Here is a 13,965-nt window from a genome sequence, read left to right on the forward strand (position 1 = left end):
TAAGCTATATCATTAAGTGAAAAAACAAGCGACTATTTAAAGGATAATCAGATAATCTTGTTTATGTTAAAAATAAACAATGCAGGGCTTCCCTGGTGGCGCAGCGGTTGAGAGTCCACCTGCCGATGCAGGGGACACGGGTTCATGCCCCAGTCCGGGAAGATCCCACATGCCGCGGAGCGGCTGGGCCCGTGAGCCATGGCCGCTGAGCCTGCGCGTCCGGAGCCTGTGCTCCGCAACGGGAGAGGCCGCAACAGTGAGAGGCCCTCATACCGCAAAATAAATAAATAAATAAACAATGCAGACAGACAGTAGGTTAGTGGTTGCCAGGGTCTGAGGGGAGAGGGGAATGGAAATGATAAAAATATTCTAGGGTTAGAAAGTAGAGATGAATGTACTAATAATGAATGAATTACATACTTTCAAAGGGTTAATTTTATGGTATGTTAACTATTTCTTAATAAAAACAAAAAAAAATCCCACATCTATACAATATGTATGCATTTGGGGTGAAGAGGATTAAAGGGGACATTTACTTTATCTGCAACTACATCTTCCAAACCAAGGCACCTCCTGAACTGACACTCAACTGGAAATAACCTTAAAGAAATAGCCACACATTCTCTCATAAAGTACCCAGTGCACTGTGGGACCCAAAGGATGTCCCTGGAAACAATGATTAGATCAAAGAAACACTAATTATTTTTTACGTCATGTTCCAGCCTTTGGAGAAATTTTCTCTTTGCGAGAGGAACGACAAAAATTCAATCCAATAAAATCAACCAGCACTGACACTTAATGTTGAAGCTATATAGACTTTATTCATCTTTAAAACATTTTCTTAAATAGATTCCTAGTTGGTGAAATGTTCCAGGTAAAAAATCTCAGCCAGTGAAACCTCATGAACAGTCCTTTTAAGGGTAGTAAAGCTTTGGGTTACAATAAAAAAGATAAATATATTTTTTATAAAATAAAATTTGTAGCAATGTGTATAACAGAACAGTAAATTAGAGGGATTATAAATCAAACAGATTTTATGACTGTGCTGTTCATCAAGAGATTTAAAACTATTTTTAAAGAAGACAACAGCAAAAAACAAGAAACAGGCCCAAAATGGAGTCTCTTGTGCTAAGCCACACACATTTAACAAGTCAGTCTGAATTACTTGGTCAGCACTAGCAAGATAATCTGCCTAAAAGACCACAACTTCCTCCAAAGGAAGACAACCTTGCCTGAAACAATCCACTCTTTGCTAGAAATTTCCTTTTTCCTCTGCTTCTGCCTATAAAGCCTTTTATTTTGTTCAGCTCCTTGGAGCTGCTATCTGCTAGAAGGAATGTTGCTTGATTCATGAATCATTTAGTAAAACCAATTAGATCTTTAAATTTACTCAGCTGAATTTTGTTTTCTAACAGGACACAGAGGCTTGGCTAAGAAGATTCATCTAAATGGAAGGGTGTATGTGCATGCTCTGTATTTATGTCTAAATATCTCTGGGTAACCTAGGTTAGAATGTAGACAGTGTAAATTCAATTGTTTAAAGATCCTGATGGGAGATGATAGAACACAGACTCTCTTACACACACACATCCCCTACCTGTACCAATATCTACTGATTTATTTACATACAGTCACAATGACCTGAGCTCACTAGATTCCGAGTTAGGCATATAACCGTCGGACTTCATCATCCTCTAGAAGTTAGAGCAGCTCTTTTGGGTTCCTGCACCTAATTCCAATGCGTGTGTGTGAAGGTGATTTCCCACACCACCAGCATTTCTCTGGACATCAGTGGGTGTCCTTACAATTCAACTCGATCCTGACACCTATCTATCTGCCTGGAGACAGCATCAGATTCCACAGGTTAAGGGTTCATTCCTACAAGACTGTCTCCCTGTCCGTCCACTTCAGATGCCAGTCACGAGCCCAGGTTGTTACCTGTGCTTCTGACCAACTGGCTATAAACCAGAGGTTCCTGATGACCTCCTCCCTGGGCTCAATTAATTTGCTAGAGTGGTTCACAGAACTTAGAGAAACATTTTACTTACTAGATCACCAGCTTATTATAAAAGGACATAACTCAGAAACAGCCAGATGGAAGAGATGCACATGGCAAGGTATGAGGAAAGGGTGTGGAACCCATGAGACCAAAGGCACCATTAGCCCAGCACCTCCACCTGTTCACCAGCCTAGATTCTCCTGGAACCTTCTCCTTTTGGATTTTTATGGAGGCTTCATTACATAGGCAGGATTGATTAAATCATGGACATCAGTGATCGATTCAACCTCCAGACCCTCTCCCCTACCAGAGCCCATGGGGTAAGACTGAAAGTTCCAGGCTTCTCATCACTGGCAGGGTTGGTTCCCCTGGCAACGAGCCCCTATCCTTAGATGGGGTTCAGAAGTCACCTCATTCACATAACAAAAGACACCCTTATCACTCTAGTCACTTAGGAAATTCAGAAGGCTTTAGAAACTCTGTGCCATTAGTGGGATAAAGACCAAATATAAATTTCTCCTTGTGAATCACAATATCACAGTCCCACAGCTCTATATGGCTCAGTCAGAGCAGATGCCTCTGTACCTGAGTGGCATTTAGAGACAAGTCCTAGTTAAGGACCTGTCTGAACTATGTGTTGCTTCTCACAAAAAAAGGGCTGCTTCTCAGATGCTTTGGGAAGTTTTCCCAATCTGCCTTTCAGTTTAAAACACTCTGACATCTGCGACTAAGGCAATATGTTTTGTCTTTTAATAGAAAGTCTCCAAAGAACTTTCAGCTGTAGATCTGAGAGTGGCAGCTTTGAAGATACTATATCATATTGTACTATTTTAGTATGTGTGTGCACATATGTATATGTGTGTGTGTGTGTGTGTGTGTGTGTGTATTCCCAGTATATTGTGAAATGAGTAGATATATTTGGGTTTGGGGATTTACTGTGATTATTTATTTGCTATCAAAAATATTTATAATTGTTTTATTGTCGTTGTTACATGCTAAACTCATAATTCAAGGTCCAAAACAAGTTATTTGCTACACTAAGATTATGTGGCTCCTTCTTATATTCCAATGGCTGCCTAGTCACTAGAAATCAACTTACTGACTTATTCTAATTCTCATCTCTACCGAATAATAGATATATTTAACAATTATAGGAGAAATGACCAGTGGACTAGACTGCTTATTATAAAATATATAGATATAGCTTATAAATATAAAAGTAGATTATTAAAAAGCAATACCTGGGACTTCCCTGGTGGCGCAGTGGTTGAGAGTCCGCCTGCCGATGCAGGCGACACGGGTTCGTGCCCCGGTCCGGGAAGATCCCACATGCCGCGGAGCGGCTGGGCCCGTGAGCCATGGCCGCTGAGCCTGCGCGTCCGGAGCCTGTGCTCCGCAACGGGAGAGGCCACAACAGTGAGAGGCCCGCGTACCGCAAAAAAAAAAAAAAAAAAGGAGCAATACCTTCTTAAAGGGAGATGTTTTCACTGATGTATTCAGTACTCTCATCTCTAAATATGGGTCCTGACAAGAAAAGTTTAAGATAACTTAGGGACTATATACACTGAGATTTTCCATGAGTTCTTCTAACTTAGTTTCTAGAACATTCCTAAGCTTGAATATTTCCTTACTTTGTAGAAAGGCTTGTATCTAGTATAAATATCTTAAGTTGTAGATCTTTACTAAATTTAAATAATAAATTTTAGCATGGACATAAAAAACAATAGAAAAAAATCAGTACCAGTGATAGGTTCATAAAAGTAAAATGCTCTATTAAATTTATTATCAATCATAATTTTATCAGAGATTTACAGTTATACCACCTGATCTATCTACTTTACTTCCTCTGATTTAAGTCTTTGTTAGCCTGACATTGATAAAAAAAAAAAAAAAACCCAAAAAACAAAAAAAAATCTCTTGTATTCCAAGGGGGTCTTCTAGAATTCAAAAGAGTTTTTGGTTAAAACACTACCACTGTACTGTTTTACTATTAGTATTACTAAATAGTATTACTATTTTAGATATTACCCCTTCATTTTTATTACAGCACCAGCAAAAATCACACTGTAGCTAGCTTAACAGTTGAATAAAAGAACAGTGCTCTTAAGATACTGAATTTTAGAATGAATAATTACTATTTCCACTGTCATGTGAATTAGAATTCATAACAAAGAAAAGGCAGTGAAAGGTTGGAAGATTTTTTAAAGTTATTTTGTTGATGTTTCTACTATAAAAAGCCCTGTCAAGTTTTCTTTTGTAATTTTTATAATGCAGACGATGTCTTTCTACTCTGCATATTTTATTCAGGAATATATTTCTATTTTAATTTTACTGCAGAGTTAATTGACTTAGGAAGGAGGCAACTAAAAACCTACTCTTTAAAATGCCATTATTTAAGTTGAGGGTGTGGGAGTATGTGGGTAAGTAGGCACTGGGCAATATTGGTGATTATCCCAGTTTTATTTGGCAATAAAACTAAAAGAAAATTATAAGATTAGCACACATACAACAATTACTTATAACACCACAATCCTTCCTTAAATTTTCTTTCTTTCTGGTGCTTTAACCACAAAACAAAAGAACACTTAGCTAAATGAGGATAATTAAGACCATTAAGAATTATGGAGTCAGAACAATGGATTTTACTGCTCACCAGTCTGAAAATAAACAATATCCCTCTCAGTATAAAATGTAAAACTTTGCTCTGTAACTGAAACTTCCCCAAAATAGAATTCTGAGAGCATTCAAGAGCACTGGGATGCATTTTCCAAACTGCTTCACTGGATGAACTTGACCTTCTAGGCAAGATTCTTATATTTGTTCTTGTAGAGGAAAGGAATATGAGCACTTTTTCTTGCTATTTCCTTTCTATAACATTTGGGTGGCCCGAGGCAATGCAGTTTATTCTTCCTTCTCTTAAGACAAGCTCCTTTTTCTGTTTCCTTTTAAGTAAAAATGTAAAGGTCAAGTTATCATTTCACAAAATGCTCCATTCTGCTGAAGCAATTCTAGCTTCTCTCACCATAATATGCTTTCACTAATTATTTCATAACTCATTTAAATTGGAGGCATTCTGGAAGGGAATTCATTGAAACTACTCCTCAAGTAACTATTTTTTTTTTTAACTCAGGGGAATTTTAATTATAATGCCTGTGTTATTTAAAAGCAGAGTGCTACAATTTGCATCTTGAAACATCTATTGTAATAAGGAAGTAAAAAAAAATGCTCCTGAATGAAATAACAACACCAGTAAATGCAATTTAGTTGGCCTTTTATTTTCTTGATTTTCAAGAAAAAAAATGCAAATTCGACCTGAATTATAAAACCACTTACAAAGATAAAAGGTAACCAAAATCTTGCCCCTAGAAAGACTATTTATAAGCTGATTTTAAAAATCACATGTTCTCCACATTTCAGGAGAGATTGATCTTGTGTCATTGTTTAATGCATAGCTGTGCTAGCAAAATCTTATCTTAGAAGAAAACATACAAATCACAGTGTTTGCCCATGTTGGGAAGGAAAAATCTTTCCTTTACCCTTCTAGGTTCTTCTGACTGGTCTAAGAATTAAACTGACATAAGACAGATTAACAGAATACCACATTTAATTTCATACGTACAGGAATCCCACATATATGAGGGTGTAAGAGAACCCACATATGTGAGAGGTTCAAAGACAGAAAACCAAAACGAGGTATACATGCTGTTCTGAGCTAAGGAGTGGGATACAGGCCGGGGCTTCCCAGGACAGGAGGGTCACTCACAGGACAATATAAAGAAGAGCAGACATTTAGAAATTAGATATTTGTCCTGCCATATAGATGGGGCCACTTAGATAAAGTGTATCTCTGGCAATAACTCTTTTTCTGGGAAAAATCCCCAATTTAAATTCTTCTAGGTTATTAAGGGACAGACAGTAGTTTCTCTTGAGCCCATAGGATCTCCATTGCTTTTAGCGCAAAATAATCCACATACCAAAGTAGCACATCTCGGGGAGGCCTCTTCTGAAACCCTATACCCATAAGAAGTTGATATTTTCAAGGCAATAAATGGATAAAAGAAATCTACTATTATTTTCCCCTTAGTTTCTAGTTTGGAGAGTTTGAATGATTAAAAATAAATGACTAAGTGAGAAACTATTCGCAGTATCCTTAAACCTAGTCCTTAGACTGAGAAGCAAAATGATAAGGGAATAAGTGTGTGCCAGAGTTAGACAATCTGAGTTCTAGTCTCTGCCTGTAGAAAGCCACCTACCTCTTTTCAGTTTGTTCTCTGTCATTTTGGGTATCTATATCACTGGGCTTTTTTGAGCATTATGAGATAATGTGTATGAACATACTGTGCAAAGAGCAAAGGACTATAAAAAAAGCAAGTCTATGGTTTTAATATTCAAGACACAAATGCTTAAAATTAACAGCAACAAAGAGAATCTACCTGGACACAAATGCTCTGTAATGTATCCTGCAGTCAGTGTTGCTTCACATGAGGGAGGAGAGGCTGGCCGCCTTCCAGCCCCAAGAGTGTGAATACAAGCAGAGGAAGCACTTAGGTTGCAACTGGGCTTCTAAGAGCCCTGCAGGAGAAGTACATGGGTAAGTAGTCATGTGGGTAGGTGGGTGTGTTGGATGGTGGATGTGTGGTGGTGGTGTAATCAGGGAAAATGAATAAGATGACTCTTTCATGATTATTTGGAGGAGCTCTGTAGTGATCTGGTTTTCTTACACATCAGCATTATTTAAACTCCCAATCTAGACCAAATAACTCCTGTAGACCCAGCCTAGGTGACTCTTTTTCAGTTGGAAGGGCATCAAGGAGGCTTGGTTGAGAAGATTGCCCAGCATCTTTTTTCCAAAATGACAGCAGTTATTGCTTGGTCTAGACCCAGTACAAATTATATTGGCTCCACTGACAAAATAGATCAACTTTTGAAAAATGAATTTTGTAGTTAAACTGATTTTGGCATTGCTGGCCAACAAACTGCAGAGAGATTCAACCATTTGAAAACTCAATTCAGTCTTGCCAGTTTGTAATTATGGATTGCAAAGGCAGATATCTGATCTAGGACGATAATATTTATGGCTCAGGATTTGCAGCCTATATTTACCTCCTTCCCCCCCAAATTTTTTGTACCACCACATGGGAATATTGAAAGTTGTCATTTCCTAGTAGTAATAATTGTAATAACACAATAACCATTATTAAGTCTATTTATACTACTGCTGCTATTGAATAAGAATCTACTCTGCACTATGGCTTTACATCCTAGATGTTATTTGAAAGCCAGCACAGCCTTAGGAGGTAGATTATTATTATGTCTGTTTTATGGAAGAGAATACAGGCTCAGATAGCTGGTGACATCTGGCAGAGGGAAGACGTGCTTGGCCAGATGCAAACTCATCTTGATGTTATAGGAAGAAATAAGGAACTGACACATGCGTTTTATTTTTTTCCCGTAGCATGAATATTCCAGCACAGTCCATATTCTAATAGTTAATGAATTTGTAGACTATTGAGATATAAATCAAATTATTCCAACTCTGCCCATCAAGAGTAGGGACACAGGGCTTCCCTGGTGGCGCAGTGGTTGAGGGTCCACCTGCCGATGCAGGGGACACAGGTTCGTGCCCCGGTCCGAGAAGATCCCACATGCCGTGGAGCGGCTGGGCCCGTGAGCCATGGCCGCTGAGCCTGCGCGTCCGGAGCCTGTGCTCCGCGACGGGAGAGGCCACAACGGTGAGAGGTCCGCGTACCGCAAAAAAAAAAAAAAAAAGGAGTAGGGACACACATAGGTAAATTTAACTAATCACATCAAGGTCAATAATGAAGAAGTGGATGAGGAAGAGAAGGAAGAAGAGAACATTGGCCAGAAACTCTCCATAGACGGCAGAAAGCCCCACATCTTCATTGGTAAAACAAGTATCTACTGAAAAACTACTAAACATGTCTGATGATTTTCTAGGTACTGAGTGGAGAGGGTGGTAGGAGAAGTTATATAAACAAAGTCTGGCTGTGCTCCTCTCTTCAAGCTGTTCTCCATCTAGAAATGCTACATAGAGGTACACAATGCAGATAAATACTGTACCATTTTAGGTTAGAGCTAATTGGATACAAATACAATTCCCAAGTTTCAGCCAGTACTGGCCAAGTTGCTTTCAAATAGAGATTTAACAACCCAGGTGTTCCTTATTGATAGAACTCACAATTCCCAGAAATACTGACAGTCGGTAGGCCGTAACACTGAGATTTTTAACAAGATGTTGAATGGGCTGGTAGCCCCTCATTTCCCTTTCCTACTCTCTCTCCCTCTCCAGCTAAGCATGTACTCAGGGCTTAAAGAGCACTTGAGAAGTTCTTAGAAAATAAAATGAATGGTGTATGGCAAGATCATTGCATGAAATAAGCTGACTGATTAAGGACCGATTTCATTTGCCACATTTCTTTTTATCAAGACACTTTGAGAAAGCAAAAATGGAAGAGAAGCATTCTATTAAATGGGCTCTACACAGCACCTGAGGGTAGAGAACAGATTTTTTTTTTTTTTTTTTTCTCATCCAAAGAAAAGCTGCCTGTTACCTTTTAGGAGTGGCTGGTTTACTGACTGCTAATGTTTTAAAAATGAGATTAAATCAGGCCCGTGGTCTTTATTACAGGGAAGATATATGCCCCTTGTGCATTCCAGTGGTTTGGCAATCTTAACCTCAGCAGACATAACACTGACATATGCTGTGTTGCCAAACAGCAAGGTAAGTGTTTAAAAGGCTGTGAATAAGCCTCATTGCCTTGAAATGATACAATCTAATATTAAATTGTAACTCAGTGACTGAATCTGCCAGCCTATCCTTCTACAGAATACGAAAGTCAAAAGAAGAAGCCACTTTATTTTGATATCTCACAGGGAAGGGATTATTCTTCATCTCACCATTGAAACAGAGCATGTAAAAGTGAATCTAGATCACAGGAAACAGAAACCACAACTTACCAGGACATTTTCATTAACAGCACACATATGTGTGTGCCTTTTGGAACAGGCATCAAAGTACCAGCCTGATTCACTCAAATCAGCAGAGCTACGTTGTACCGTGGGCAACTGACGGATGGGATGTGAGCGTCCAGAAATTCTCAAATGCGGGAAATCAGGCTGTACCCTTTCTGCTTCATTTGGAGCATTCCAGGAAAGCAGTTTTTACCTTAACCCTCAACACTTGCTCCACTTTTCTTTTTTAATCAATCATCATTAACATAGAATTTCAGTTCTCTCCACACTTTACGCTCGTCAATCACATTTCAGACACCCATCACTCAGAGATCCCAGGTGGCTGATAGCCTTGGTTTTCCTGATCAGGTGCCACCTCATGTGTGTCCTGAGTGAAGGAGACGCTCTGCACCCATGCTTCAGTCTAGCGTTGCTAGAGAAGGTGGAAGGTTCCACTAGGTAGGTTGACCAACTATTCTGGTTTTACATGGGACTGAGGGGTTCTCAGGACCAGTACTTTCAAGTGCTAAAAGCAGGTCAGTCCAGGTTAAACCAAGATGGCTGACCACTGTATCGCCAGGACATCTTTGCTCTAGAATAGTCTTGTTTAACTGAAATATGAAAGAGAGTCCTTGGTGGGGAAAAGAAGCCATAAAAGAGTGGCAGGAAGTTGAATTTATGGACTGATCGTTTATCTATGAGATCTAATTTTTTATATCATAATCTGACAAAATCCCTTTTTTCAGATTTCAACTTTATCGCATCTTTACTAGAAGAGTACAAGGGGTGGGGGGGTGGTCCTGCCTGATTGTCCTAGTAAATGTCATGGCTGAAAATGAGTCCTCATTCTCATCAGTCTTCCTGTATACAGACTACATGGACCCTGGGAAAGGAAACCCATATCAAATGACTACATTATGGCCTATTCATTCAAGTGAATAGAACTGAAGATTAAGTTTGAAAGGAGCCCTTCAAACCTGTTTACCTATCTGAAGGCCTAAATTTTTTTCAGGTTGGATCCATTTGCCTTGTTTTGTGACCAATATCAAAATTAAACAACAGAAAAAGATGAAAAAACAAAGTCAAAGCCCAACTTTTAGCTGAATCATTACAGAAATGAGGAAAATTTAATTCTTCTTCCTACAGGTCTACCTCTGAAAAGAAATAATCATGAGCTACCCTCTAACCAAAATAAGTGGGGCAAAAAAGAGCAATATCCATGGATTCCAGAACATTCAGTACTGTTTCTTTCAGGGTCTGCACCACTTCAAAATATATATAAAAAGAAAAACTTTTCATCTTATTATTCGGTTATTGAGTCAATACATTACCAAGCATAAAGATATTTGGAAGCACTATTCAAATTTTTATTTTTCATTTAGAGATTTATATGTTATAGCCATTATAATTAAAATAAAATCCACTGCTCTAAAGGCAAAAAAAAACAACCCAAACAAATAAACAAGCACACACACACACACACACACTGCAAATTTTCATCATTAGTGAGGCTGTAAGATGGAATTAATTAGGAAATTATTTTTCTAATATTTTTCTATTAATGAAAACTCCTTCCTTACACATAAGTAGTGGATCAACTTGAACCAAATTTTGTTTTGGAAAATCTCATCATGTTATGTTAATTGTTGAGATTCTTCTATTGTTTTCCAAGCTAATTTAGGCAAAAAGTCAATCAAGACTGTGAGGAAATAAGCATACATGTTTTTACATTTTTTCCTTTTTCTTAAAAAATATATGTTGTTTTTACAAATATTAGGGTTTTTTTTTAATCTCAAAAAGAAAAAAAAAAAAAGGAGTAGAAGAAGAGATGGAGAAGGAAGAGGAGGAGAAGGAAAAATCCACTTACCTGCCACTGCAACTTTTGCTGTCCGACTAATAATTGACCCAGAATCTCCTAAAGATGCCTCACATTGGTAGAGTCCCTCATCTGGCTTATGGTGCCTGGAGTGAAGTATGTTTTGTATCAACAGAGAGCCATTTGGAAGTTGCTGCTTCCTTTCGTCCATCCCCAAGGCAAGGTGGATGCCATCTTTCTTCCACTTGATAACTGGAGCTCCTCTGTCAGACTCTGCAGAGCAGTTCAGGAGGACATTTCCTCCCCGCATCGTGACGGCATCAGAAGGTTCCGACAGGAAGCGCAGTGATGTGAAAGACTTAATCTGGAAACCTGGAACATGAAAGTACAGGGAAATATGTTCACTTATTCAAATAGATCTCAGGAGTCAATCCCCTGCCTTTTCTTCACAAAACTTTTTCAAAACACCTGGGGGCTCTGAATAATGTCCAAGGTTAAATGAAACTTAAAATCAAGGATGTTGTGTTAAAGAAGTGAAAAAGTGTCCAATTGAGGTAACCACAATTAATGAAACTATCGGTCCCAAAAGTAATAATATAAAAAATTAAGAATTTATAGAAATCTAGGCATGACCTCCATCACGTATCAATCAACACTTGAAAATTTAGACAGAATAGACTAATATTTTCCAAAGTAGCCATGGTGGGACTTCCCTGGCGGCACAGTGGTTAAGAATCCACCCGCCAATGCAGGGGACACGGATTCAAGCTCTGGTCCGGGAAGATCCCACATGCCGCGGAGCAACTAAACCTGTGCGCCACAACTACTCAACCTGTGCTCTAGAGCCAATGAGACACAACTACTGAGCCCACATGCCACAACTGCTGAAGCCCGTGCGCCTAGAGCCTGTGCTCCGCAAGAAGAGAACCACCACAATGAGAAGGCTATGGACCGCAACAAAGAGTAGCTCCCAATTGCCGCAACTAGAGAAAGCCCGCACGCAGCAACAAAGACCCAACGCAGCCAAAAATAAATAAATATATATTTTAAATAAATAAATAAAGTAGCCATGGTTAGTAGTGGGGTAGCTAAGATTTAGGGTGCTATTTCTATCTCTGCATTCTGAGTTTAGTATCCAATAAATTTAAAAAGAAATCCACTCAGAGACAGTATTTCATTAACAATAATAACAAAAAACCAGCTCCAAACTGGGTGGGACAAGTTATTTAGAACAAAGCTCAGGTGTGTTTTAAATAGGTAAGAGATGCCACTTGCAGAAGCAAGTCAATAAAGCTACCACCTAAAGTCACAAACCCGTGATGTGTCTCAATTTCCATCCAAATGTTGCTCACGAGCCAGGAAGTCTAGGTGAATATTATAGCTGGATTTTTTCTCATAAACATCTATAAACATAAGAAATCAACAGAAAGAATAGAAGGTTGTTTAAGAATCTGGAGGAGGTAAAACACCTACAATTAGTTTAAGTACATTCTTTTCAGGGCTGGCATCACAGCATTTGGCAGAATATTTGGTTGTTGAATCAAAGACTTTGATGAGGTCTCAGGAGGTCATGGGGCTCACCCTTTGCTCAGACAGGTGTATACCTAAATCACTCAAGTTCAATTACTTTAAATTTCATTTTCAATGATTTCTGGGCCTAGGGATTCTACAATATCCCTTGCTTTCAATATTGAATCATTCTTAGAGTCTTAACTGAATTTTCTTGCTTCCATTTAATCCCATTTTTCTCCTGAATCACCCTGTGTAACAGTGCAGAGGAAAGGAGCACATTTAATTTCTTTAAAAATACTCCCTCCCCTAAGTTATGTTTGGCTTCAATCTTCCAGGATAACAATCTCAACTTCATTAGCTTCCTTAATTTTTTCTGTGATGGGAACAATTTTTGTTATACTTGGTGAAAATGTTCCAGTTTTCTATTATTTAAAAGGCAGGCATCTAAACTGCTTATAATCAGTACTCTTATAATAAAGGATTGACCCATACTAGCACCAATGGACAGACTCGTTTCTAGCTTTGTATACTCCACTTTCAAGATAAAGCTGAACAGCTTCTCACTGTTTCTCCATGGTGTTATCTGCCATGTTCCCACAAACCCAATTTTTCTAAACCTTATATTCAAAATAAGTCTGTTACTTTATTGTTTTTGTTGAAATCTGCCCATCATTCATTGTCATACACTCATTTCATCCAACTAGGTCATTTACCCAAAGAAAGCAGCTGGAAGTTTGCTCAAATTATTATAAATTGTAAAATAACAGTGAGCATCGTGTCTACCGTAAATTATAATGGTAAAAATCCCAAAAGATACAGCCTCACCGTCTCATTGTCCAGTAAGGCCCTCCTCCCGTCAGACTGTTTTGGTGTAGCCAGCCTAATTATTACTGCCCACCCCCTAGCGGAAAGTACATCACATCAGAAGTCTGGATAGTTAGCCCTTGGTCCTGGCTTTACTATTTAAAGATCTGGGACTCAAACAAGCCTTTTAAATCTTCAGAAGCTCAGCTCCTTCTGTGAAATGAGGGTGTTGAACTTGATGATCTCTAAATTCAATATCCAGTTTGGGAACTTTCAGAATTAGGATGGGTTGAAGACATCCATCAAATGAACGCTGCTCTAAGCTTACTGAGCTGCTAACAGTGAACAGCTAGCTAGAGATACACCAAGGATGAGAAAGTAGAAAGAAGTTCTAATGTCCTTAAATGTCAAGATATTTCACTAGAGTAATACCTGCAATTTCCATACAAGTAGCATTAATAAGGCAGAAAAAAATTTAGAATTCAAGACCAGGCAACTATATTAAAAAGCACTGAGTGCTTTTCTGTTCTTCCTGGGGCCTATATTTTAAACAACCACCTCATGTTGAACACCTTATTTATGTCACAGAACACACAGTATATTTCACACAGCTGTTTATGACACCATGTTAATGAGCATATGTGCCCATTATCACAAATAAATAATCCACTTAATCTGAAACAAGGAGGTTATGACAGTTTTCAGCACTGTGAGTACATAATTTGGGAAAGTTAAATAAAGATTACCATTTCTTCAATACAATTACCCTTGCAGTTTGCTGGCAATGTGAGCTTTTGTGCTCCTTTTCACAATTATATTTTGAACATGTGACTCTGGAATAAGGGTGTCTCGCTGCTTGAAG

At 38.5% G+C, this 13,965-nt stretch overlaps 1 protein-coding gene across 1 annotated transcript in view; it reads right to left on the reverse strand.

The window, feature by feature from the left end:
* Positions 1-13,965, reverse strand: part of DCC (DCC netrin 1 receptor) — a gene marked incomplete at both ends in the record, with an annotated part of 1,161,813 nt that overhangs the window by 749,654 nt on the left and 398,194 nt on the right. Inside the window, one exon of the mRNA XM_082853095.1 lies at positions 10,839-11,159. Coding sequence (XP_082709221.1) covers positions 10,839-11,159 — 321 coding nt within the window. The remainder of the gene's footprint in view (positions 1-10,838; positions 11,160-13,965) is intronic.

Source organism: Leucopleurus acutus, assembly GCF_964270905.1.
Source record: "Leucopleurus acutus genome assembly, chromosome: 13".
In the NCBI taxonomy this organism is placed as follows: domain Eukaryota; kingdom Metazoa; phylum Chordata; class Mammalia; order Artiodactyla; family Delphinidae; genus Leucopleurus; species Leucopleurus acutus.